Source organism: Macaca fascicularis, chromosome 5 (genome assembly GCF_037993035.2).
Source record: "Macaca fascicularis isolate 582-1 chromosome 5, T2T-MFA8v1.1".
In the NCBI taxonomy this organism is placed as follows: domain Eukaryota; kingdom Metazoa; phylum Chordata; class Mammalia; order Primates; family Cercopithecidae; genus Macaca; species Macaca fascicularis.
In genome coordinates this window covers 79,191,467-79,217,963 of record NC_088379.1, presented here as the reverse complement: position 1 = coordinate 79,217,963, position 26,497 = coordinate 79,191,467, and the positions used below count along the sequence as shown (strand labels likewise).

The following is a 26,497-nucleotide window of genomic DNA, read 5'->3' as shown; positions in this document are numbered from 1 at the left end:
GTATTTTTTGTAGAAATGGGGTCTCACCATATTGCCTAGGCTGGTCTATAACTCCTGGACTCAAGTGATCTGCCTGCCTCCGCCTCCCAAAGTGCTAGGATTACAGGTGTCAGCCACCACGCCTGGCCCTAAGCAGATTGTAATCATGAGTTCTGCCTATATACGTGCTTTAATCTCTGTGTTACTGGATTAAAGATAGATCTGAACTTTCTCTTACCCAGAAAAATCTTTGGAAATAGAAAGTGTGATCCATCCAGGCATGCTCTCAAACTTTTCCATGGAATACTTTTAAAGATTGGAGGGACCAGGGGTTTGAGTGGGACCTTTGGGAATGTGTAGTTGTAAAGTAATTCAATTTCTTCGAAAACTCATGTATTTCCTCCTGAAAAAAATATATTTGATTTTACCTTCTATATTACAATATGTAAAACAATATGAAAGACTGTTTAAAATTATTTACCACTGAGTGAAATCGACCTTCAAGAAGTCTCATAATCAACTTTGGGAGGCCGAGGCGGGTGGATTACCTGAAGTCAAAAGTTCAAGACCAGACTGGCCAACATGGTGAAACCGCATTGCTACTAAAAATGCAAAAATTAACCGGGTGTGGTGGTGCACCCCTGTAATCCCAACTACTTGAGAGGCTGAGGTGGGAGAATTGCTTGAGCCCAGGAGGCAGAGGCTGCAGTGAGCCGAGATCGCGCCACTCACTCCAGCCTCGGCAACGACAGAGCAAGACCCCGTCTCCAAAAAAAAAAATAAATAAAAAATAAACATCCTCAGTGAAAAAGCATTGCTCTGTAGGGTGATGCCACAAATTATTTAACCATTCTTTCCTTTCTGCCCCTTTGCATTTTCTGTACTGTAGGAGATTCCTTCCCTCTGCACTTACTGAGCACGTGCCATATTCCTGGCACTGGACAGAGACCTTACTTTGGATTGTGAGAGCTCAAAGCTTGGTTGGGTTGGCATCCCCATAGGACTAGCTTTTCCTGAAGCACTGCACCCGTTCATGCTTTGAGAACTTTGTCTTTGCCTTCCTTTTCCTTGAATACACGTAGAAACACATACACATGCAAATACATATACAAAGTCTTCCTGGCTCAGCTCTCCCCTCCACCCTTTCATGATTCTTCTGGGCAGCACAGGCCTGTAGCATGTGCATCACCTCTTGATATTTTTATTTCATTAGCAGTTTGTCTTTGCACAAGGCTGTGAGTTCCCCCATGAGCACTCGTTCCGGTTACACAGTACATGCATGTTGAAAGGTCACACTTTAATGATGATGGTGGAGTGGGCTCCCCACAGTAGAACAGGGACAGTTTTGGGACTCTGTTGCATGACTTCCTTTGGTTCGTGTGGGTGATCCAGAGTTGATTTAGTCTCCTCACTTCTGGGCAAGAGCATTTTGAGGACTCGTGTGGTTTTCACTGAGTTCATACTCCCCCTCCCCCATCTGCACGCTATTTCCAGTATCATCTCTTTGTTTGTAAAGCCTCATGGGAGTTGTGGGCGATTACTGGGATCCTTCCATCTTGGTTTTCATCCAGTTTATTCCTATGGGGATATAAAAGTATATCAGAAACAGTATGATATACAAATCATTAGCTTTTTTATTACGAATTGTGGTTAAACACTATGTGAACCAAAGAGTAGTTGAACTGCAATGCACAGGCTGTGCCCTAGTCACAGTTCTTCCTGCTCTACTTCCCCAAAACTAGAATAGGTCTCTCTAATGTAGTGGATTTTCTTTTCTTCCCCACCATTATTTTATCTAGTTCCTTATATCTGTGTCTAAAGGAAGACAGGTTTAGAAAGGACTTCCTTACTTTTAACCTCAGCTATCAATCCAGTTGTTGGAGCTTTAGCCTTTTGTGAAGGATAGAAAGACCTTGCAGTCATGGTTGACCTGGGCCAGCCACTGCTGAAATTGCCTGGGAGCACCCTTGGGCTCCATCAACAGGTCTCTCCTACTTCCACAGATCACTGCGCCCAGAATTGCAGTCTCAACTACTCTAGGAATTGACGTGTTAAAAAAATACTACAGGTATGCTTGAATATTTTATTTTTACTTAAAAACAGAAGATGGACAGTTGCCTATCTTTTGATGGAGGTCCAAAGCCGCCTCTTTGAGTTTTGGTTGAGCGATGGTCTTTCTCAGGAAAGTTCTGAGCTGCCATTCTTTCCATACACCACACCCACAGTGCAGGATTTGTGATTCCTTATTTTTGTGTCCTTAAATGGAGTACTTGTGAAACAATCCAAATGCAGAACCCCCGCTAAGGAGGCCCTCCCCTGATTTGCTAATGTTTGCCACATTAATTCAATAGTAGGCTTTCTTCAGTTGAGCGACCCGTAGAAAGCCTTTCTTAGTTATGGAAGAATTAGCAGCCTTCTCCCCGTAAGCACACGCTCATTTTTTACCCATTTCTTTAATGTGCACTTTATACATACAATTTATACATAATAAAATATCAAATACAACTTCCATAAGCAGGTTTGGGGATAAAACCACATGACTCATGGTATGAGTAGAAGAGCAAAGATACACTAGAGAAGAAATTAAGAGCATTGGACATTAAAAATGCCTTGGGCAGCGTCAGTGTGGTTTAAAATAAGAGCTAGGTCTTTCCGCTCAGAGAGTTAAAAGACCTTCCCCTGCCAATGCTTATTTAGTATAAGCTCAACTGTATAGAAAAACTAAATAAAAATAGTGAAGCAATTAATTTTTTAATGACATGATTTAAAACAACATTGAGGTGTTCACAGAGGCTAATAATAGAGGCCAGTGTGATGAGATAAAAAAAAGCGTCCAGATACCTGAGGCAAGTTTTAGGTTTAGCTGGGCATTAAAGAATTGTTGAGTTTTAAAAAAGCTAATTGCGGTAAAATACATGTAACTTAAGATGTACTATTTTTAAGTGCCCCAATTCTGTGTGTCACCAAGTATCTTCACAATGTTGTGTAACCATCACCACTAACCATTTCCAGAACTTCTTCATATCCCAAACAGAAACTTATTAAATAATAACTGTCCATCCCCCTCTGTACTCCCTCCCCACACCTTGGTAACCTGTTCTACTTTCTGTCTCTGTGAATTAGCCTATCCTAGGTACGTCATATAACTGGTATCATACAATATGCCTTTGTGTCTGGCACATTTGACCTAGCATACTGTTTGCAAGGTTCATTCATGTGCGGCATGTATAGAGTGCTACTTTTTTTTTTTTGGCTGAGTAACATTCCATTGTATGTATATGCCACACTTTATCCATTCATAAGTTATTGGACCACATTTGGGTTGTTTCCACCTTTTGGCTATGGTAAATAATACTGCTGGGAACATTGGTGTACAAGTACGGGTTTGAGTTTCTGCTTTCAGTTATTTTGGTTGAATTTTATACTACTAGTGATGAGGGAGACATAGCAAGTATCTGAAGAGGTTATAAGCAGAGGGTTTGTTGGCATTTCTTTTTTTTGAACTACCACTAAAATCTTGCATTGTTGACTGTTCTTAAGTGTCCCCTTCCTCCTTAAAGCTCTTTGAAAGCAAAGGCCATTTTCTAGGTTCAGCACTTATCAAGTACCTGTATTTACTGAATAAGTATTTATGGAATAGTTTCTGGAGTTCCTAGCTTAGAGCCATCATTCCTTATAGTACTAGCTGGTCTCCAGAGTGTTGGGTTTTGCCAGCTATCCTTTTTTTGGGTTCATTAATTAACCTATGTTCAGGGAACATAAAACAAACCTTAATATTAGCCTCAGCCAAACATAATTGGGGAAGTACATTTGCTAATGCAAAAAGTCCTGATGCAGATAAAACACAATTCAACAAACATTTGTTAAGAACTTGCTGTCTACCACACACTTTTCAAAATTTGGAATTTCAGAGCAATTTCAAAGCTAAGTTGGAATACCTTTTTGAAAGGCATTCTCTTAATATGAAGCTCTACTCTTTTAAACAAATCTTTACAGTTTTTAACAATTGTGAGACTACTATAACAATATTAAACACAATTTAAAAAAGAGAATAAACATTGCAGTCCCACCCTAATAAAAGCCCTATTTTCATTTTATAATGTGAGTTTATAAATCGTTTATTTTGAAAATAAAACCCTGAATACTTCTGGTGGCAATTAATTATTTTTTAAAACTCTAGAAGTGAAGCATGAACTCATGATCTTGAATTTAGAGGGCCCTATTTGGAGGTATGCATGGCTTTTTGATTTAATGAAGCCAGGCTTTTCTTGGTGGAGCAGCAGAATTGACATGGGTCATCTTTTGGGGATAGATCTGTAGACTGTTGACATCTGTTACAGGGACTGGGTGTTTAGGAGCCTGTCCTCTCTTTGTTTTTTCATATGTTCAGGATTGAAGAGAATGTTTGTATTACTGTGCTAGAGGGAAAAGTAAGATTTAGGATCCTTACCTGCAGGATCTAAGACCTTGGAGTGAGTGTAGGAGATATGGATACAGTTGAACATCAGTACAAGGCAAATGAGTGATGGACTGCCTTTGTTAGTGAGATTTAGTGAGGACAGGTTATGGCGACATGGAGTGGCTAGGGAACAACATCCATGAAGAGGCTGTCTTCAGCGAGGCTTTACGCAAGATAAGACGTGTCCAAGGGACACAGGCAGAAAGAATGATGGGCATGACAATGGATGAAGAATATTCTCAGGATCCTTAGCCAGTCAGCCTAAGGAGAGGCAGGTTGGGTCTGGGGAAATCAGCTAGAAGTTCACCCCATAGCAGTTCCTTTAAAGTTGTAAGAGCTGCTACTGTTAGCTGCTGCTGCCTCTGTTGTGGTATAGAGGCTGGGGGTGGAGTTGTTTTTAAAAAAAAAAAAAAAAAAAAAGGATATTGTTTTAGGCTGGACCTCAGCTTTGAGGGAGGATGAGTTGGGGTGGGGTGGGTGGTGGCTGGCGAGGAGTCTTTTAGGAGAGGATGTTAGCTCTGTGAAGTAGTTGGCTGGTCTCGGGTAGGACAGCAGGAATGGAAGGGATACAGGGTGTGTGGAGGAGGCTCTGAAGGAAAGAATGCTAGGATGTGCTGCCCGAGATGGGGAAGTCAGGTAGGAACGTGTTTGGCAGATGATGGGAACTCGTCCCATACATAGGAAGTGGGTGAGTCTGGACTGATTTGGAGGGCCAATAAGAAGTTCCATTTCTGGAATAAGTGTGCCTGACATTATGTGTTTTCCATGTACCCAAGCATAGTTCTAAGAGCTTTACATAACAGCCTTATAAAATAAGTACTGTTACTATCCCCACTTTACAGATGAGAAACTGAGGGCAGAGTTGAGTAGGAACTTGCCCCAGGGTTACGCACTTAGTATCAGAGCCCAGATGCAAGTCTAGACAGTCCTAACTCAAGAGCCAAGCTCTCACTTGGTATGCTGAAAGGCTTTCCTGCTTTTCTATGATAGCATGTATTAAAAACTGTCCAGTCCTGTTTTAATCTCCTTGCATGTGTTACTTCACCTGATTCTCAGAAGAATTCTATGAGATGAGGGTATTTTTATCCTCATTTTCCAGGTGTGGAAAGTTGGACACAGAGTTAGGGTGATTTGCCTGTGTCACACAGCTAGACTTAGCTGCATTGGCCTGGTGTGTCTCAGGAAGTCAAGGATGTTTCCTTGACTGGATTGTAATTATCTATATCCATCAGATCAACCCATGAGAAAATGGAATTGATTGAAATAGATTGCAGTATAAATCTTTAAGAATTATTGGGTCAAATTTGCTATCAATATCATGCACATTCATTGGGAACTGTTCCTTTTTTAAAAGGAATAAATAATAGAAATAACGTCTCTATTTATTGCTGCCTCTGTTTTTATTATTTAGTGCTCTGGACAACTCTGAAAATAATCCTGGCCACTGCGTGTCCATATTCTTGCTGCCACATTTAGATGCTGCACCTAGCAGACTCAACGTCTCACTCTATAGCCTTTATCACGTTGTTGGTGCCTAATAATATTTAGTGTTTGTAATTGGCCTTATTGTCTTTTGATCTGGGGTGTACTTTGCTTGACATAATGGGCCTACAGTGGATGCCACCACAGGCAATATTTGGCTAACAAACAGGAATTGAGACTGGTCATCTATACACACACCTGCAGGAAGCAATTTCCACCCTCCTATAAAGCACCTTCAGTCTGTCCCTACCCATAAGTGCTCTTCTTTCTATCTCACATGTGAGAAGGTCTCCTGTTTTCTTTACCTTTAAGCCTGGTTCGGCTGCAGATCTCTATTTCCATCTTATACTGCCAGAACTACCCAAGGGAGAGCTCTGCATTTGCAGCCTGTAACCCTGGAGCAAATGACACTTCCCACTCAACTGAAATTGTACTTTAGAATTTCCAGCGGTCTCTTTGTAACCAGATTAGGGGTCTTTTGTTCATTTCCTGCCATCTTACTGTGGCATCTGCCCTTAGAGCCACCACCCTCTCTTTGAAACTTTGTACTGCATTGACTTCTTTGCCACTTAGCCTCTCTCCCCTTTCTTCCTGGTGGTTCTTTTTCTTAAATCTCTCATGATCCTTTCCTACCCCCTCTTGGCTGGAAGATCCCTTTAAGATCAGTGCTTGGTTGGTTCCTCAAACCCGTTTCTTTAATGATCTGATCTTGTTTTTTAACTTCACAAGGTGTCACTGGACCACCATCATCTGAATTCCAGGTTATAAGCAACCCACTGCTGAGAAGTCCCATTACCAGCCAGGTTGTACCTGTGAGCAAATTACACCTCTCACGTCCCCTCCCCTCAGACTATGCCCCCATCCCCTATCCTCAGCCATGCTGAACTTGTGTGGCTCACTCAGATCAGTCGTCATCTGCAACGTTGCATATGGTGGCAGGGGACATAAATCTGATGTGCATGAACGGTTCCCTGAACCATTCCCCTCACCATTCTGCAAGAGGTCACTGAGAGCCCCCAGGGAGTCTTGTTATCACACTGCCCCAGCCCACCTCACCTGGAGACCTTGCCTTCTGCCTCCTCACTGAGGTCCTCCCTGAGTCAACCTTTTGCTTTTTCATCCCACTGACATGTCCTTCCTCTGACAATCTATGGTGTCTTTTCCTCTTTATTCTGAATTCCTTACTGTAGGTTCTCATTACTTCTGCCTGCGACTAGCACTTTTCACTCACTTCTTTGAATCTAGTTGATTCTCTGGGATTTCACTGTGCATGTCACTTCTCTGCTGAAAAACCTGGAGTGAATCTACAGGGTCCCGAGGTACATTCCCAGAATTTACACCCAGAAGTTCAGAACCCTTGGTGGATCTGGTTTCACTCCATGTAGTCTCACCTGTCACGTGCTCCACAAGGTACCGTTTTTTAGCCAGGCCAGTTTCTGAATGACTCTAGAGGCTCTGTGCTCACCTCACTGCCAGCCCTTTCTTCATGCTGTCGTCTTCTCCTTCTCCTCCTTTGCCGTTATGATATGGTTACACTCCAGCCCACCTCTTCTTTTTCTTCAGATTGACAGCAAATCTCATAGCTATGTTTTACTTCAGTAGTTTGTTCTGTTTTTTTTTTTTTTTTTTTTTTTTTTTTTTAGAGAGACAGAGTCTCACTCTGTCACTCAGGCTGGAGTGCAGTGTCGCAATCACAGTTTGCTGCAGCCTCGACCTCCTGGGCTTAAGTGATCTACCGCCTCAGCCTCCCATGTAGCTGGGAATACAGGTGCCCACTACCATGTCCAGCTAATGTTTTTTCTAGTTTTTGTAGATGTGTTGGGGGGGCGGTCTCACTGTGTTGCCCAGGCTGGTCTCGAACTCCTGAGCTCAAGCAGTCTTCCCACCTCAGCTTCCCAAAGTGCTGGGATTACAGGCGTGAGCCACGGCACCTGGCCAGCAGTTTGTTCTTTAAACCCTGAAATATATGTGAGGATCATGCCTCACACTAGCATGAACTTTTCCCCAGCATCTATCATGGTGCTTTTGTAGATGATAATGAATAGGTATTTGATTACATGGCGGCATGCATGACTGGATGAATTGGCTGTTGTAAAATTTCTAGAGTTCAGGTTTCATATTCAGAGCCTAAAGTTTGCATCTTTATAAACTAAATAGTTTCCTATCTAGGAAACCTATTTAGGCATTAGGGTGTTAAAACAGGTGTATCATTTTCTGCCTTAGTATTTAGAGATTTGTGAATGGTTCTCCTTTTGCTGAACATTGCCATGTAAAGGGAATTATATAGAAATCACTGAATTCACACAGTTTTAAGGAAAAGCTATTCTATGTCATGGTCATGTACGTTCTGCCAAAGAGAGTGACAGGCCAGTAGTTCCCCGCCCCCCATAGTGTGAGGTTTTGTTTCTGTTGTTTTCTAAGCTAGGTGTCTGCATGGCCACACTGCGAAGATGGCCCATATTCAGAATGAAAACTTGACCCAGTTGTATGTTTAACCCAGAGAAGGCTGTGGCATCCAGCACATCCTGGCTTGGGGACCAAATGTGACCCTCAGGATTCATTGAGGGTTGGAGAAAATAACTTAATTTTCCAGATGAACTTAAGAAATTTTAGGCAGAACTCTCTTTTCAACCATAAATAGCAGGGCAGCTTTGTCCTATTTTTATTGTAGAGTACACAGAAGATGGAACTCAGTATTGGAAGAAGTGCTTTATTTCGCCAAGGAAGACGATCATACTCAACACGATTCTGTTTTTCTTGGCAGGCTCTTCTCAACCATCTGTGAGTCCAGGGGAACCGTCTCCACCATCCATCCATCCAGCAAAATCAGAGTTAATAGTCCGCGTGGGCAACGAGATTAGGCTGTTGTGCATTGATCCAGGCTTTGTCAAATGGACTTTTGAGATCCTGGATGAAACGAATGAGAATAAGCAGAATGAATGGATCACAGAAAAGGCAGAGGCCACCAACACCGGCAAATACACGTGCACCAACAAACACGGCTTAAGCAGTTCCATTTATGTGTTTGTTAGAGGTAAATGCTTGGCTTTCTGCGATGCTGTGCTTTCGAGAATTTAATATCCTGCTCTTAATTTTGGATGACATATGGATCACTGAGCCATAGATAAAATATTTCTGGCTGGGTCTAGGAAGCCTAAAACACATGTTTCTTTACTGTTCTCCCCCATCTTTTGATATGATACATAGTGGCTTTGGGTATGACCCCAGCTGGAGGACTGCAGGACTGTAGGACTGTGATACTTTTCCTAATGAGATTACAGTAGGTTTAGCCCATTTGTGCTGGTGCTTTGAGTAAACCCTGAGAATCAATTAGGCCCTTTGGGAGAGCTGCATTTTAATGCCTTGAGATACTAGATACTCCCACTTAGTAAAAACACTTCAGGGAACCAAAGGCCTCTCAAGGCCTAACCAGACCGACACTTCAAAAGATGTGGCCCACTCTTAAGGAGTAAATTTCAGAAAAATAACTTGGTCAGCTAAACATCCCATGTCTGTCATGGGTTCTTTGTAGAGTTATCCATAGAAAACATTGTGACCTCTTATAAACAAAAGAAAAATAAATATGGTAGTTGGAGTTCTATGCCTCATTTCCTATGACAAGTTCAGTGATTTGTCTATGATTTTAATAGGCTTGTCAAGAATGGGCATGCTGGGCAGCAGTGTATCTTGTAGTTGATGTAAAAACTGATCCACTGACAGTTTATGGGGCATATCCAAGTGACGGGAGGAGAAATAGAGTCCTGTTTTCTAGTTCTCAGTGTCCCTAGACTAGGGCTGTCTTTGAAACAGGCCGGAGTGAGAGGCCTTATCCATGGTATTACGAATGAATAATGGATACTTTTATTCTAGATTGGAGATCGTAGGTGCCTCCTGAGTTCAGTTCCTTACTACAGTATTTGCATAAGATGATCCATTCTGTCTTGTCTTCCTTACATAATTGTTAGGGAGTCCGGATGGTACAAATTCTAACATGCTCCATCAGGAGCGAATAAAGCTGACTCTAAAGCTTGACTGTGCCTCTCCGCTTTATCAGTTGTTCTTTCCTAAGTAGGTAGCTGCAAAGAGATATACCTTGGTAAGTCACCACTTCGCCTCAGGGCATGCTTCTGTAATTGCTGAGCTAACCCATGTGCTGTCCTTTACATTCAGGAAGGCATTCTGCAATTTCCAGGTGGTGATGAAGTAGCATGACAGTTGAGTAAATGAGGAAAACTGTTGAATTAGTTAAATCACTCTAACAGGGCTCACAGACTTTCTTCATAGGGAAAGTCATCTTCTGTGTCTTGGAACTATCCTTAATTATAACAAATGTAAGATGTTTGAATATTTAAGTAATCTGTGTTAAGGCAATGAAGGAAGGTGGAGCATCGTTGTAGGAGCTAGACTCAAGTGACCTACAAAGAGTAGATAGAACAGTAACTAGCTATGGCCTGGGACCATACATAGTTCAACCATCATGAAGTCATTTATTTGCAGAATAAATTCGTAAGGCTGGGAGATGCGTAATTTATCTTGGAAAACTTTTTTTCAAAATTGGTCAAGGTTAAGGATAAAACACAAACCTATTTCAATGATGTCAAGTTCATGTTTGTGAAACACCTGATTTTCAGATGGAAAGGATAGTTTAAAAACAGATTTTAAATGTAATCTGTGGGCCTAAACATGTATCTGTATTATCATTACACTGTAGAGGGTGGCAGCATATTGTGTATACGGAATTAGGTTTGTCTGGCTTCTGTGAGGCCCCAGTCAGCCTGAGCCACTCCCAGTCTGTGCCTGGTGTCCTGTCATAAAGACTGATAGTGTTCACTTTCACTCACAAGCGTCCTGGCGGGCTACGGTATTTGTCACAGCATTCCTGAAACTCACAAGCTCCCCTTGTGCATTTGAAATCATTTGATTTCCAGAAGTTACATTTGCATGTTTCTTCAGAGGAATATCAATCGAGTGAGGCTCACCTATCATGGGTACTAGGTGGCCTGGTGAGAGTTTTCTGGATTCTCTTTAGAATCTGAAAGACTCTGGAGACGGGAAACCCTGGAAAGGGCCCTGCACCGAGGGGTTAGAAGGAGGAAGCCTTTCCTGCTCTCACTAGGAATCATCACACTGGCTTATTGGCGGATGATCCCTGGAGTTGTAATAAAGTTTTCCCAAAGTTTTAAGAGCTCAAATGCTGCTCTCTGTTGGACCTGGGTTTGAGTTCCAATCAGCCATTTCCAGGTCATGTCACTTTAGGAGGGTTGCTTTTATGACGGTGCAGTTTCATCTATGAAATGGCAATAATGATAGTACTGATCACGGGAGGGGCAATTTGAAGATTAAATGAGATTAAGTGTAATGGTGTCCAAGCTTAGTGTGTGATACATGGAAAGCGTTTAATAAATGTTAATTCTCAATAGTACTAGATGGATAAATTTTGCTTTTGTTTACACAGAAAAAAGCAGCCATTTGCGCCACTAGTCATGAAAGGCAACATATTAGATCTTTTACAAAGTGTTTTCAGTGTCTGTGACCAGCCATTCCAACTACTAATTTTGGATATGCGCTTCTACAGATCCTGCCAAGCTTTTCCTTGTTGACCGCTCCTTGTATGGGAAAGAAGACAATGACACACTGGTCCGCTGTCCTCTCACAGACCCAGAAGTGACCAGTTATTCCCTCAAGGGGTGCCAGGGGAAGCCTCTTCCCAAGGACTTGAGGTTTGTTCCTGACCCCAAGGCTGGCATCACGATCAAAAGTGTGAAACGCGCCTACCATCGGCTCTGTCTGCATTGTTCCGCGGACCAGGAGGGCAAGTCAGTGCTGTCGGACAAGTTCATCCTGAAAGTGAGGCCAGGTACTGGCTGTTTCGTATCTGCTTCTGGGAGTTGAGAACTCACTTACCTAAGGAAGACTTCTCTTCTCGTTGGTCCACCTTAGTGTAGTCAGTCAGGGAGCTGGCTCTTCATAGTTCCCCCAGCTTCAAAAAATGTCATCTGCTTTTGAGTTTGTTTATTTCATGGTCCTGACCCTGTGTGGCGGTTCCACAACTGCCTCTCATAGAGGCGAATGTATCTGCCATCGATTGGCATTTAGACTGGACTGACTTAAGTCAGCCCAAAGTTTCATAATTGCATCAAGTATTCCTTCCAAGAGAAACCCATTGGGCAGCTTCAATTATGTTGGTTGAAAAGATTAGCATGCAGATGATTCATTCTTTGATTTACTATTGACATGTGAATTGGCTTTCCCTTCAGCTGATCAATTGCAATGCATTCTCAAACTGTTTGAGATCTGAGAAGGAAAATTCCAGTTGACTGTGGAACTTGTTATTGTTGTGCCATTATGTAGAATATTTCGTTAGCTGGAAGATAATCTAGGTTTTAAATCTCAGGGATCATCTAATTCAACACCAGCTGACATTCAGCTATTGAGTACAGTTTTTACTAAGGCTTTTGAAAAAGTATACTTATTGAAATTAGGGAAAATTTGATTATTTAAAGCCTGGGATTTCCAGAAGTGAGCAGGGTAGGATTTGCATGAGAAAGATGCCTGTTTGCTTGAAAGAATATAAGTAGTTGTTGGTCACATCCTCATGACACCATCAAGGTTGTCTGAAGTAAAGATTAAAGCAGCTTCCCTATGCTAGGGCTTCTCTTGGTTTTGAAAAAGCATTTTCCAGAAGCATTATAATCTCACAGTGGGCATTTCTGTTATTTTCACTCAATGTACTTGAAGGAGGCATGATTTAATTGCTGATACCTTCAGATATGCAAGTAGTACAGATAGGTTAGCACCATGCTTTGTATTTTATTTAAAAGATGACAAAGTAAGCTGTACACATTTGAGGAGAAATGGTGAATCAAAATTTCATGCTATAATACAACAAATTATTTGAGGGGCCCCATTTCTTTTCATTCTAGCCTTCAAAGCTGTGCCTGTTGTGTCTGTTTCCAAAGCAAGCTATCTTCTTAGGGAAGGGGAAGAATTCACAGTGACATGCACAATAAAAGATGTGTCTAGTTCTGTGTACTCAACGTGGAAAAGAGAAAACAGTCAGGTGAGTGAATTGCTTCATTCTTCTCAACATAGTGTTCTGTCTCTGTGGGAGATGATAAGGTTTCTCTTTAAGAAAGGTCTGTCCTGGAACTACCTCGATTAGTGTAGTGGATTGTCTGGGAGAGTGTTGGGATTGCATATTTCCCCCTTTCATACCTCCACATGGAGATATATACATTTATTATTAGTAACAAATTAATTTTATACATTTATTTTGAGAAACTTGAGGGAACTTCAGATTCGTGTTATTACTTCATGCTGTTTCTTTGAAAAACTCTGTTAGGGACTTAAAAAACATGGTTAACTTCATGAATACTTTGATTTAAACTATTATTGATACTGTTTAGGCCAGACTATTTAAAATATTGAAAAGCGTTGCCACTTCCATACTTAAAAAGAATAGACAGTCTCAGATATTCACCAGAAAACTGTATTTTCTTTCTCTTCCTCTTCCTCCTCCTGCCCCATATTCAACATTGGCAACTTTATACCTGTTTAAAAAACTCTTTGCTAAACAAATAACCATGGTGATTACCATAATGCAAAGACATTGTGATGATATTCATGTAGACCTGTGATGGATGATATCTTGCTAAATGAAGCCTGCCATTGACTGGAAGAATGGATTGTACCGTAGACTATTCTTTCAAACCAATGACTCAGAGAAACATTTTAGTTTTTGTATCATATAATGTAATAAAAACAATAGCTTAGGTATGGATTTTTGGCTAACCTTACAGAATACAATCCCGTATTAATTGGCTTTCTATAATCCTTGATTTCAGATGAGAGAACAATTTAGACTGGGTATGCATTTGAGCCTCTGTATAACTTGAACATTACCCTTTTTTGAGATGAGAAATTAAATTGCCCCAGGCAGTTTTGTTCTGAACCATTTTTCCCAGGAGCCCTGCATGCCATTCCCAATTAATCCACTGGTGTTGGTAGATAAGCCTTCAGTGTTAGGAGCTCTTTGGGGAAATCCCAGTGTGCACCTCCAAGGGTTAAGGAAAACCAAATCACGTGCAAACAATATGTAATATGTGACTTGCAGATGGGGCTCATGGCTGTCTGCCAAGTTTCATCCATGAATCTTTTATTGATATCTTTTGGCTTAATTTGGAATACTATTAGCACTATCAAATTATTCAAAAATCCATAATATTTTATTCTGACCCTTTGGAATAAGTTTAACTCACAATGTAATTTAGGGTAAAATGACTTTTTAGCATTGTTGCCATTGTTTGTTTCAGCGCAGGGGAATCCTGGAGTTTGTTCAATACTGTTAATCTTGGTTGGTTAGCTTTCTTAATGCCTCTAAACCCTCGCATTTTTACTTACTTATAATTAGAATCTTTGACAGTATCCTAAGTTATGGGCTTTGGGTTTGGATGTTCAGGCTGCATCTCTTGTGACTGCACTATTCCTTTGGGCGCTGACAAGTTCAGTGTTCCTGTTTGAGTTCTGCTGTGGACTCTTGGGCTCTTGAAAGAACTAGAAGGAAGATACCTTAAATCGAGACTTTAGTATGTTATCTGTCCATTGTCACTCTGCCTTTGTAGAGAAGTCTGTAAAACTATGAACTGGGAAAAGCCAGTTTGAAAATGTTGCTTCACCTTGCTTTTACATCTTCTTGACAATTGATCTTATGCTGTGAAATGGTACATTTCTGCCAGTTATTAGAAGACTCTCTTAGAAGGGGGTAGTAGGAAATCTACAAAGTGTTACACACTGGAAAAGTCTTTAAAGATAGTTTTGTTCCCAAATACCCTTTTGGAAACAAAAGTCAAGCCTAGTGATGCTCTTGACTTACCTAAGATCTCACAATTAGTTAACAGCAAAGCAGGTTTCTGTTCTTTTTAAAAAGTTTGAAACATTCAGCTTTAGCAGTCAACTTTTATGTGTGGTTACTTCAATGTAAAAATATTTGTACAACCATAATAACATTAAAAAATAGGTATAATCCCATCATCATAGATAGCAATGCTGTGTAATAGAAATACATGAACCTTATATGTAATTTTAAATTTTCTAGTAGGCACATTACAAAAAATAAAGGTAAAATTGATTTTAATAATATATTTTATTTGACCCAGTGTGTCTAAAATATTATTCCATAATGTAATGAACATAAAAATTATTAATGAGATGTTTTACATTTTTTTTAATACTAAGGCTTCAAAATCCAGGACATATTTTATATTTACAGCACAACTTACTTTGGACTACCAGATTTCAACTGCTCAGTAGTCCCAAGTGTCTAGTCCTTATAAATGCTATATAGTCTGCATTTTTTCATATTTTTTTCTCTTTTCCCCTATGCATATATATTATCACGTGATTGCAATTTTAAGGTACATTCAATTTGTGCTTTTTAAATAGGTAAACACCTCTCTTACAGTCATAATGCTATAGTTGATATACATTTAGGTCGTTTCTGAGTTTTTACCACAACCAACATGTTGGAGCTTTTATTTTCTGTTGAGCAATTTCCTCAAGTTAAATTTGCTAGAGTTGATCAGAGGGTATGAACATCCTGGCACGCTCCTTTCCAGAAGGATTTTTCTGATTTATAATACTGTCAGATGCTTTATTAGGTTTACCAAAGCCTCGCCAAGGAATCACTCTTGGTCTCATTCCATGTCAATATTAACTCCTTTTACTTTACTTAGTTGTTTTTTTTTTTTTTTTCCCATTGTGATAGGAGTGTGTGTACATTACAGAAAATTTGGAAGATGCAGAAAGCTATATTTGACTTTCTTTAATCTTTTCAGAAAGCTGTTGTAGCTTACGTTATGGTTTCCCCCATGACTTTTTAAATACGAGAAATCTCTCCATGTCTCGTCTGCAGACAAATAATGAGTGAGATGGTGTTATCACAAGGGTAAATGCACAACCTTTTCTTTTCAGCTCATGCTTAAATAATTTGGGCCTTGTTCTTAGATGTCTGTTATACCTTGAAACTCCCATCAGTGGTTCACAAGATTCTGCTGGGTGAGAACTGCAGGATGAGTTTCCAAGCTAGTTGTTGATATTGTGATTCTGTTTTCATTCTTGCAAATAATAAATTTTAATAAAATAGAACATTATTGTTATTAGCAGTGTGTTTGCTCTCAGTTGTTGGGACATAGAATAGAAAAAGATATAACAGGACATGACAAAAATATGTTGACTCATATTACAAAATATCAGTATCCCATAATATTTCATATATAGCAACTTTTAAAATTTAACGTTGCATAGAATTTGGAATTATACATACTAGGGTTAAGAAATGAATTTTCATTTTTTCCCCAATCATTAATAATGACTGTCTTTCAATATAATCCTGTAATATGAAGTGTTCCAATGACAGACTTGTCATGACGCTTTATTATTCTTACTTAAGTAGTGTATAATGAAAGCTAATATGGAGAAGTTAATTGCTGCTATTTTTAATTTATCTAGGAAAGATTCTGAATATAAATTATATGGTAATCTTTATTTTTTTTTCTCCTTTTCTGAAACCAGCAGACTAAACTACAGGAGAAATATAATAGCTGGCATCACGGTGACTTCAATTATGAACGTCAGGCAACGTTGACTATCAGTTCAGCGAGAGTTAATGATTCTGGAGTGTTCATGTGTTATGCCAATAATACTTTTGGATCAGCAAATGTCACAACAACCTTGGAAGTAGTAGGTAAATACCTCTATGGGAATGTTTAAATTACTGGCAGTAGTGAAAGAAGAAATTACTAGATAGTTTCCTTTTTATGTAAATGGAATGTTGAACAGATTCTTAGAATTTTGTTATCACTGAATGAATGAATGAAAATTATTGTAGCCTCTTGCAATGAAAGCACAAAACCAAATTCTACCAGTTTATTGGAGGAAAGTGGAAAGCTGTTACTAAAATTGTTCAAACCTATTATTCTCTGTGCACCCCACCCTCCTTTCCCCACCAAACAAACAAAAGTTGAGGTTTTTCAAAAAAGCTAGTGCTCGCTGAATGACTTGAGTTTGGAAATGGATGTAGAATTTATCAAGGATCACAAATGCTTAGAGCCTGAAGTATTTCTCAGAAACTTTTGGTAGGGGCTCTGCCCCTTGGTTTATTGTTTTGCCACTCATCAGCTCTAGTTCCTTGTAGTAAGGACTGAATTGGACTTTTCCTCCCTAGTATGCCCTACCTCCTTATCTCACCTGTTCTCTAAGCATAAAGATAATAGCATAAACCTTCAGGAAGGAGTGACATTGGGACACAGGTCATTGGTTCTACAAAGCATAAACTACAACATGGTAATCTGTCCCCAGGCCCCATCATATCTGGTATGTACAATTGGTTTAGCCTTATCTTCTTTACTCTAGAAATTTCACTAAATATTTATTTTCTAGTTAAAGAGAGCAGAGCATAGTGAGTTTCTTCATGCTTTTGATTTACTGAGATTAATAAGTATTTTTAAATTACTTTGTTTACAATTTTTTTTGTCTTTTGAGTATTGTTTGAATTTAATCCATTTTTCTGTCTTTTTAGTACAGCCATGTTCCTAGTGCTTGACTTTCATTAAATGCTTCTAGGGTGACAAAATTCTTTATCAAAAACAATAATAAAGTGATGCAGTATTTGTTTTCATCTCTTTCCTCGCCTCACCAAATTTCTTCAATAATTTATGTGGCAGTATTAAAGCTTTATGATTATCCCACAATAATCTCGTAAAATTTTGGCGTTTCTGCCCATGTTATAATGGACAGTTTCTCCCCAGACTGAACATGGAAAAGATACTTTACTTGCAATTATAGTCAGCACACAGAAAGTGTACTACTTTGTTCCTAAACATGATTGTGAACCATTTATTAATTTGAATAGAAGGCTATGCTTTTAAAATATTAAACTCCATAAGCACTAATTTGCTAAGTTGATTAGGGAGCATGTTGATATATCAGCTTCAGCTCCAGAAAGCAATTAGTAAGGATGTTTTGAGAACATTGTTGTATGTAATCGGATTTTTAAAATCCATTCATCACTTTCCAAGAATTATCACTGTATGACTGGAAGGACTTGTGGCTGTGAAACCTGAATCTGGTTTTGTATTGTTTTGAGAATGGTTTGGGGTGGAACAGGAACAGGAGGAGACAAAGAGAAAAGTAATTTTTTAGTGGCTGGGAGGAGGATTTGGATCCATCATGGAGTGATGAAGAAAACAAGGCTTTGGGATCACTCTTTTTTAAAGAAATAATTTTTTTAATTATATATTTTTAAGATACACAACATGATGTTATGGGGTACATATAGATAGTAAAAAGATTACTGTAGTATGAAGCAAATTAACATATTCATCATCTCACAAAGTTACCCTTTCTTTGTTTTTGGTTTTGTGATAAGAGCTGTTAACATTTTACCTGGTTTTGAATTGGGGCCTCTGCCTGTAATCCCAGCACTTTGAGAGGCTGAGGCGGGCAGATCTCTTGAGCCCAGGAGTTTGAAACCAGCCTGGGCAACATGGCGAAACCCCATTTCTACCAAAAATACAAAAATTAGCCAGGCATGGTGACACATGCCTGGGTTGCAGCTACTTGGGAGGCTGAGGCAGGAGGATTGCTTGAACTCAGGAGGTCGAGGCTTTAGTGAGCTGTGATTGTGCCACTGTGCTCCGGCCTGGGCAACAGAGGGATACCCTGTTTCAAACAAAACAAAACAAAACAAAAAAACAAAAGACTAAGTGTCACAATTATTAAGTAAAAGGTATGCTAAAGTACTTAAAGCAGTTCTTAGGACATAGTAAGCACATAAATGGTGGCCACAAAGATAATGTTAGCAATTACTTTATTGCCTTCTTTTTCAAGATCTTTTTAATATTATTATATAACCTTTTCTAAGGACTCCATTACTTATTTAACTAGTTCTCTGTTTTGCCAGTTTAAAAATTATAATAGTGTATGATAGTGTAAATAGCACTTTTTTTTTTTTGGCCTATAGCTATCTATCTCATTTTAGGAAGAGTTCTCATATGGAAATTACAAGATTTAATCAAGGAATAGATAATTTTAAAAAATCTATATTGCTAAATGCTTCCTAAAAGAATTGTGCCAATTTACAGTGTGTAATTCAGCATGCTACTTTTACCACACTGGCAAAATTATTGAGTTTAGTTAAAATTAGTTTTGCTATTTTTAATAAGTGAAAAGTGATGTCTTATTTTAATTACTAGTTTAGCTAAACATTTTTTCTACATTTTTATTCTCCTCTTTTTCCTGTTACATTATTTTACTATATAGACATTTAAAAATATTTATAGATTTAAATTTGTCTTTTATGATGTTTTTCTTCTGTTGCTTCTAAAATGCCTAGAAAACTGCCCGCTCTGTAGAAGTTTCATAGGAGTCAATTCTGTTATTAAGTTAAAAATATCATTTTATTGTTAAAATGCTCTTTGATTTATCTGTGATATATGGTAAGAAGACCTAAGGTTATTTTTCTTCAAATACTAAAGAACATTCTTTGAACATGTTTATTAAACATTAGGGGTCCCTTTTTTTCCCTTGATTTATGATACCTTATCACATATACAATTATGTCGGGTCTGTGTATGAACTCTCTATTTATTCCAAATATTTTTTAACCTAATAAACATCAAGACTAGTAGATTTAGAAGACTTTTAAGATGGTAACAATCTTTAAGAGGATTGCTTAAGAGATGGAGATGGGAGAATCAGTATTTCAAATGTGTATCCTTTCTCACTTGTGACAGTGATTCTACAAGAGCAGAATAAAATGGAAAACGGCTAGTTAAAATGCTTTTACTGCCAGTTAATACTGGAAATCAATCAATTATCTTTGTAATTCCAAGATGAGGTTCTGTTTTTTTGTCCAGTAGTTGTAGGTAATGGTTTCTTTCTGTCTTATTTCATTCTAATTAGATAAAGGATTCATTAATATCTTCCCCATGATAAACACTACAGTATTTGTAAACGATGGAGAAAATGTAGATTTGATTGTTGAATATGAGGCATTCCCCAAACCTGAACACCAGCAGTGGATCTATATGAACAGAACCTTCACTGATAAATGGGAAGATTATCCCAAGTCTGAGAATGAAAGTAATATCAGGTAAGAAACAGACCTTGCCCTAGGGGATTACACATTACCCCCTTTTCCACTGGGCTTATCAGATTATTTCTGTAACCCGTAAATCCACAAGAAGATACCTGGTAAAGAAGAAATTCTGGGGCTGCTTCCTGTGTCCTCATCCTAGTATTCCATTTTGTTGTGTGTTTAGAGCATGCACATGTGTGCACACATACACACCTGTGGGCCTCAGTTTTCTCACTTGTAAAATGGAGGACAGTTTTCTAGAGATCTGAGCTTAGCTCAAAGCGGTAACTGGCATGTACCCAGGATACAGCAAGTCTCTTAAGAGAAAAAGGGAAGTTAATACTTATAATTCTTTTTTTTTTTTTTTTTTTTTTTTTGAGACGGAGTCTTGCTCTGTCACCCAGGCTGGAGTGCAGTGGCCGGATCTCAGCTCACTGCAAGCTCCGCCTCCCGGGTTTATGCCGTTCTCCTGCCTCAGCCTCCCGAGTAGCTGGGACTACAGGCGCCCGCCACCTCGCCCGGCTAGTTTTTTTGTATTTTTTAGTAGAGACGGGGTTTCACCGTGTTAGCCGGGATCGTCTCTCGATCTCCTGGCCTCGTGATCCGCCCGTCTCGGCCTCCCAAAGTGCTGGGATTACAGGCTTGAGCCACCGCGCCCGGCCATAATTGTTTCTTAAAGCTCTAAGAAAACTAAGAGCCAAATAGCTTCGCTTCAGGCAATGAACCCGTGTTCTTTTACATTAGACCTCTCATTTGATCCTCAAAACATTATAGTAATTATAGTAATTACTATATAGTAATTATAGTAAAAATAGTAGCAATAGTAATACTTCAGGTAAGACATAAGTGCTTTTTTCTGAAGCATGGTTCTAAGTACTTTACATATATTCACCCACTGACCTGAAGCCTCACAGACGTTGTGAGTAGCCATTCTTATTTCCCACCATTTTTATAGAAGAGGAGACAGAGGTACAGAGGGGTGAAGTAACTTGACCAAGACGGAATGGCTAATAAGGGCTAAGTACCTGGATAGGGTTTTGCTCTCTTTTTCCAGTCAGGACTGTTGACTGTTGGAAAAATATGGGTGAGAGATGATAGCGTCCCGGGCCAAGGGCTAAAGGTTGGAGGGAAGAGGATAGATTTGGGAGGTCTCCGGGTGATTGAGAGGGCAGGAGAGGCAGGGAGGAGTTGAAGATGGCTTTAGGTTGGGTGGTGAGAGACCATACCATTCAGGGAGAGGAGGAGAAGGCAGAGGGGCAAATTTCTGAGGAAAGACAGTGACTTCAGTTTGCGGTTTGTTGGATTTCAGATTGATAGTGGGATCTTGAGTGGGATTGTTCATGTAGGAAGTATATTAGGTCAAACGCCCTAGAAGCAGAGCCTGAGACAGGGATTCTGAGACAAGTGACTTATGCAGGGAGAGAGAGACTGACCAGGGAGTAGGGGAGGAGGGGTGGGGGGGAAGGGAGGCAAATAAGGATGTGGCTCAGATGACCCCAAACCTCAGTCTTATCCAGGAGCTGAGCGGGGCTTTTGCACCTCTCTGGCTGTCAGTCACTTACTGGCTGTAGACCTGGCTGTACAGTCAGCTTCTTCCAAGGACCGCGCAAGGGCAATCCTTGGGAGAAAGCTGCAGTCAAGGGTTTGGGGCCGTGAAAGTAGCTCTGTAGAGGAGACATGGTACAGAGAACCCCGCACTGGAGGTAAAGACGTGAAGCCTGTGGGCCAGCAGCAAGCAGCTCAGTGTGAGAGAGTGGGCTGCCCAGGGAGCTCACACAGTGTGAGAATCGGAACACCGCCTATGGCAAGTTGGTGTTGTGGCCCATGTGGATCGTGTGTGTCATGGGCTGCCCAGGGTGACACATGTACATCGGAGCCCCTGCCAGTAACCCCGACAGGATGGTAGGGTGCTCAGTGTACACAGCCCTATATGGCAGCCTTGCAAGAAGTCAGAAGCTTGAGCAGCAAATACTACCAGGAGCACTGAGAATCTCCGGGGTGGAGGAAAACCAGGAGATGGGGGTGTTGCAAGAAGGAAGGTGAGCAGCGTGGACCTCGCTGAGGGCCCAGAGTGTCTGTATGAGGGCAGTGAGCATGTGCGTGCAGAGCAGGCAAGTTCAGGACACTGTGGAGAGCAGGCTCCTGCAGCACCATGGGCAGGGGAGGAAGTGGTATGGGGACAGCCCGGAGTGGTGGGGGAAGGGGGGAGGTGGTGGGCCAGTGGAGAGACTGCAGCCTCTGTCAGGTTGCCTTTGTGCTTAACTTTCTTCACTCTGTGTTCTCTCACAACAGGCGTTTGTCCCAGATGGAATATGTGTGTGCGTGTGTGTGTATTTGTTAATGTGGATTTTGCTAATATTTACTGAATTAAATGAGTTATATTTTTCCTCAAACAGGCATAGATTTCCAGGTAGAAACTGAAAAAGACATGCCTTCCAAGGCAGACTATCCACAGGTGATTGATTAATTGTCTTTTCTTTGTAGATACGTAAGTGAACTTCATCTAACCAGATTAAAAGGCACTGAAGGAGGCACTTACACATTCCTAGTGTCCAATTCTGACGTCAATGCTTCCATAGCATTTAATGTTTATGTGAATAGTAAGTAACATGAAGGGCTCCTTATCTTTTAATTCTTTATTCTTTTAAAGTTGTGGCTCGTGTTTGTAACAGCTGCAAGGACTCAACTTGTGTTCTATGTAAATAACGTTTCATGATAATCTTGACCTTCACAGAGACTTTGTGGTTTGGTGGTTAGAGTGTGTCAAAAAACCAGTTCCTTGTCCTACATTTCACTGACCACAGGACCTTGTAGAAGTTGCTCAAATTCTGTGTGCTGCCTTTGAAGTAAACAAAGGAGCCATAGAAGTTGACCATAACAGTTGTTTGAGGGAAAATGTATTATTATTGATTGTTGGAATGGGGGGCTAGTGGTTGAATAGGAGCTGAATTACTGTATTAGGAAGGAGATGCTATCGAGCCCTGACATGATTTCTTTGTTACAGTGCCATCTCTTTTGAGGCTGTGATGTTATTTGTGTTTAGATTGTTCTTCCACTGAGACAAATGCAATATTGACAGGCCCATGGCTCGCTACTGAGTACCATGTGGTATGTGGGAGAAGGTAGCAGATGGTTTAAGATGGGAGATGGGCATGGCCATGGGCATCTGTGGGGTCCCACCCACCCCACTCCTACAGCCCACCACTTCTTAGAGAAATGTCTGCTCTGAAGTTGAGGCCAAGGGAGCCCGATTATGAGCTAGAGCTTTTGCCAAGTGCAGGGCTTCTTCCTGGCTCCACTCTGGGCCCTGTGTGCATTTCCAAGGAAGGTGCCTGCCACACCATACCTGCTAGGGCAGGGGAGGCCCCCAAAGACTAGGAATTCCAAGGAGTGGCCCAACAAATGACTCTCAGAATTGGTTTTCCTGGGTGTGTGGAGGATGAGGAGACACCTGGAATATTTCCTAGAGAAGAGCTTAGGAGCTGGGCACTTTATGTGTGTTGGGCTATAGGGAGTTGTGGGAACAAAGGACTGGGGCCAATTCCTTGTCTTAAAGGAGCTTACTTTCTGTACAAAGTGTTGTGGTTTTGGTTTTTTTGGTTTTTGAAACAGAGTCTCTTGCTCCGTCTCCCCAGCTGGAGTGCAGTGACATGATCTCGGCTCACTACAACCTCCACCTCCCAGGTTCAAGTGATTCTCCTGCCACAGCTTCCTGAGTAGCTGGGAGTATAGGCGTGCCACCACACCCAGCTGATTTCTGTATTTTTAATAGAAATGGGGTTTCACCATGTTGGCCAGGATGGTCTTGAACTCCTGACCACAAGTGATCACTTGCTTTGGCCTCCCAAAATGCTGGGATCATAGGCATGAGCCACCGCTCTCAGCTAGATGTTTTGTTTGTTTGTTTGATTTTGAGACAAACATGTTTTTGTTTTCAAACATGTTGACAAACATGTTGAGCCAGCATCTGTCTCTGTCACCCAGGGTGGAGTGATCATAGCTCACTATATCCTTGTACTCCTGGGCACAAGAGATCCTCCTGCTTCAGCCTACCAAATAGCTGGGAGTACAGGCATGCACCACCACACACAGCTAATTTTTAAATGTTTTTTAGAGATGGGGATCTTGCTTTGTTGCCTACACTGGTCTTGTCCTCCTGGACTAAAGCGATCCTTCTGCCTTGTCCTCCCAAAGCACTGGGATTATGGGAGTGAGCCACAATGCTCAACCTGTATGAAGTGATTTTACATAATTGTCTTATTTGATGCTACAGCTCAGGAAAGATGGTAGGGTGGGTGGTGTGAACCATTTATAAATGAAGAAAAGAAATAACTGGACAGATTTTTGATTGCTAATCCAGAGTCTTTTGACTATATGAGCATTTCAAAATTTGTGTTTTCTGAATAAGACATTCATACGAGTTTAGATGAAGAAGGTCACATTCATGTAATTAAACACATACCTTTATTACTGGCCTTCCCAGAATCCTAATATGCTGATGTGACTTTGCCGGAGGGGGCCATGGGATAGGAAGTATATATCCCAAACTTATTTGATCACACAGTTCTCCCTTTTCAAGGGAAACATTAATTATTATCTGAGTTCCAGCAAACAGTTTTGATTACATAGCATTTCACTGGCCCTCAATTCAAGTATCTCTAGATTAATTTCAATGTGAATCAGAAAGTAATAGTATATAGAGGCTGAACGTGGTGGCTCGCACCTGTAATCCCAGCACTTTGGGAGGCCGAAACAGGTGGATAACCTGAGGTTGGGAGTTCGAGACCAGCCTGGCCAACATGGTGAAACCCCTTCTCTACTAAAAATACAAAAATTTAGCTGGGTGTGGTGATGAGTGCATGTGATCCCAGCTACTTGGGAGGCTGAGGCAGGAGAATCACTTGAACCCTGGAGACAGAGGTTGCAGTGAGCTGAGATCGCACCATTGCACTCCAGCCTGGGCGACAGAATGAGAGTCCGTCTCAAAAAAAAAAAGTTATAGTATACAGAGCTTAGTATATTACCCATGGACAAAATTACTTGCTTCTGAAAAGTCTTAATGTTCATCTCGTTTAAGAGATGACTGGAGGTAAATCCATATCCTTGCAAGCATAATATGCATATTCATACAGAATTTTATTGTGGCTGCTCTTGTGTGATGCATCTCAACCTTTCTATGGTAAAAGACTTTTCTAAGATTCCCAATTCATTGTGGATCAATACTTCTTGTAAAATATAGTAAAAACCAATTACTAGAAAAGTGAAATGAAAAAGAACAGCGATATACAAAATACAGGCTCGGGTTTTTCTATGTTTTAGATTCAATAGATGTAAAAATTACTCTCTGTCAAATTGCTCCTCCTCAGGGCTTCTTCTGAGTTTCTTATTTATCTCCTATGCACCAGCAACAGCAGACCGTGGGTGGGGCCCACTCCACAGACCTCACTTTGAGAGCTCAGTGGTTGGGAATTTTATAAAGCAAGGTGCTTTGTGTTATCGCTGTTTCCCTGGCTTTAAGTCCAAAGGGGCGTTTAGATGTGTCTCTTTTCCTCCTTTTTCATGCTTCCATTTGCCAGTGTGTGGTCTGCCAGTTGGTCATGAGATACTGACCTCAGGAAGGTGTTTCTGACTTTTCTGTGGCGGGGATAAAATTGCTACCATTTTACTTACCAGGCTAATTTGCCATTCCCACAGTCTCAGTTTTAATCAGTGCTGCTGGTGAACCCGTGCCTATTTGAAACTAGATAGGATATGTTGTTAACCTTCCAAAAGGATATCTTCTTGGATTCCCTGTAGGTAGGAGGCCTTTTCTGCATTCTGGAGTGTGGTTCTCTTAATACCCACCCAGCACTTCCTGAGGTCCCACTGTATTTCACTGGATATACAGATGAGGATCATGTTGGTCCTGACCTCAAGTTAAGCTCTTCAGAAAGTCTCTTCCTTGATGTCAGTTTGTTACAAATAGCAAACTGACAAAGGCATTTATTTCACTTACTTAACACGTTGGATTTCTTGATTGCCAAACGTTTGGACAGAGGTAGTAGCATTTACGTTTGAGCTTTAAACTGTCTCTGAGGTATGTCGCAGTTGCTCTTCACAGATATGGTTAGCTGATTTGTTTGTTGATTTTTTAATTGAAAAAAATTTTAGTTAACATTATTATGTGGTAGTATTCTTTTAAATTTTATTTCAATAGTTTTTGGGTTTTAGTTACATAGATAAGTACTTTCATGGTGATTTGTGAGATTTTGGTGCATCTGTCACCCAAGCAGTGTACACTGTACCCACGTATAGTCTTTTATCCCTCACCCTCCTTCCACCCTTCTTCCCAGGTCCCCAGAGTTCATTCTATCATTCTCATGATTTTGCATCCTCATCGCTTAGCTCTTGAGGTAGGATTTTTTTCATGTTAAATTTTAAAATCAAAAGCTAAAATAATTTTA

At 40.4% G+C, this 26,497-nt stretch overlaps 1 protein-coding gene across 13 annotated transcripts in view; it reads left to right on the top strand.

Annotated features, from left to right (window-relative positions):
- The window catches only part of KIT (KIT proto-oncogene, receptor tyrosine kinase), a 90,107-nt gene that overhangs the window by 29,850 nt on the left and 33,760 nt on the right, over positions 1-26,497 (top strand). For 7 of the 13 annotated variants that reach the window (XM_074040958.1, XM_074040957.1, XM_074040955.1 and 4 more), the window contains exons 2-7: positions 8,685-8,954; positions 11,496-11,777; positions 12,844-12,980; positions 16,493-16,661; positions 19,880-20,069; positions 22,539-22,654. In XM_074040958.1, the coding sequence (XP_073897059.1) occupies positions 16,601-16,661; positions 19,880-20,069; positions 22,539-22,654 (367 nt within the window). In that variant the 5' untranslated portion in view covers positions 8,685-8,954; positions 11,496-11,777; positions 12,844-12,980; positions 16,493-16,600. Of the gene's footprint in view, positions 1-8,684; positions 8,955-11,495; positions 11,778-12,843; positions 12,981-16,489; positions 16,662-19,879; positions 20,070-22,538; positions 22,655-26,497 lie in introns of all 13 variants that reach the window. The other 6 variants (XM_074040959.1, XM_074040956.1, XM_045392614.2 and 3 more) reach the window with 1 other exon arrangement.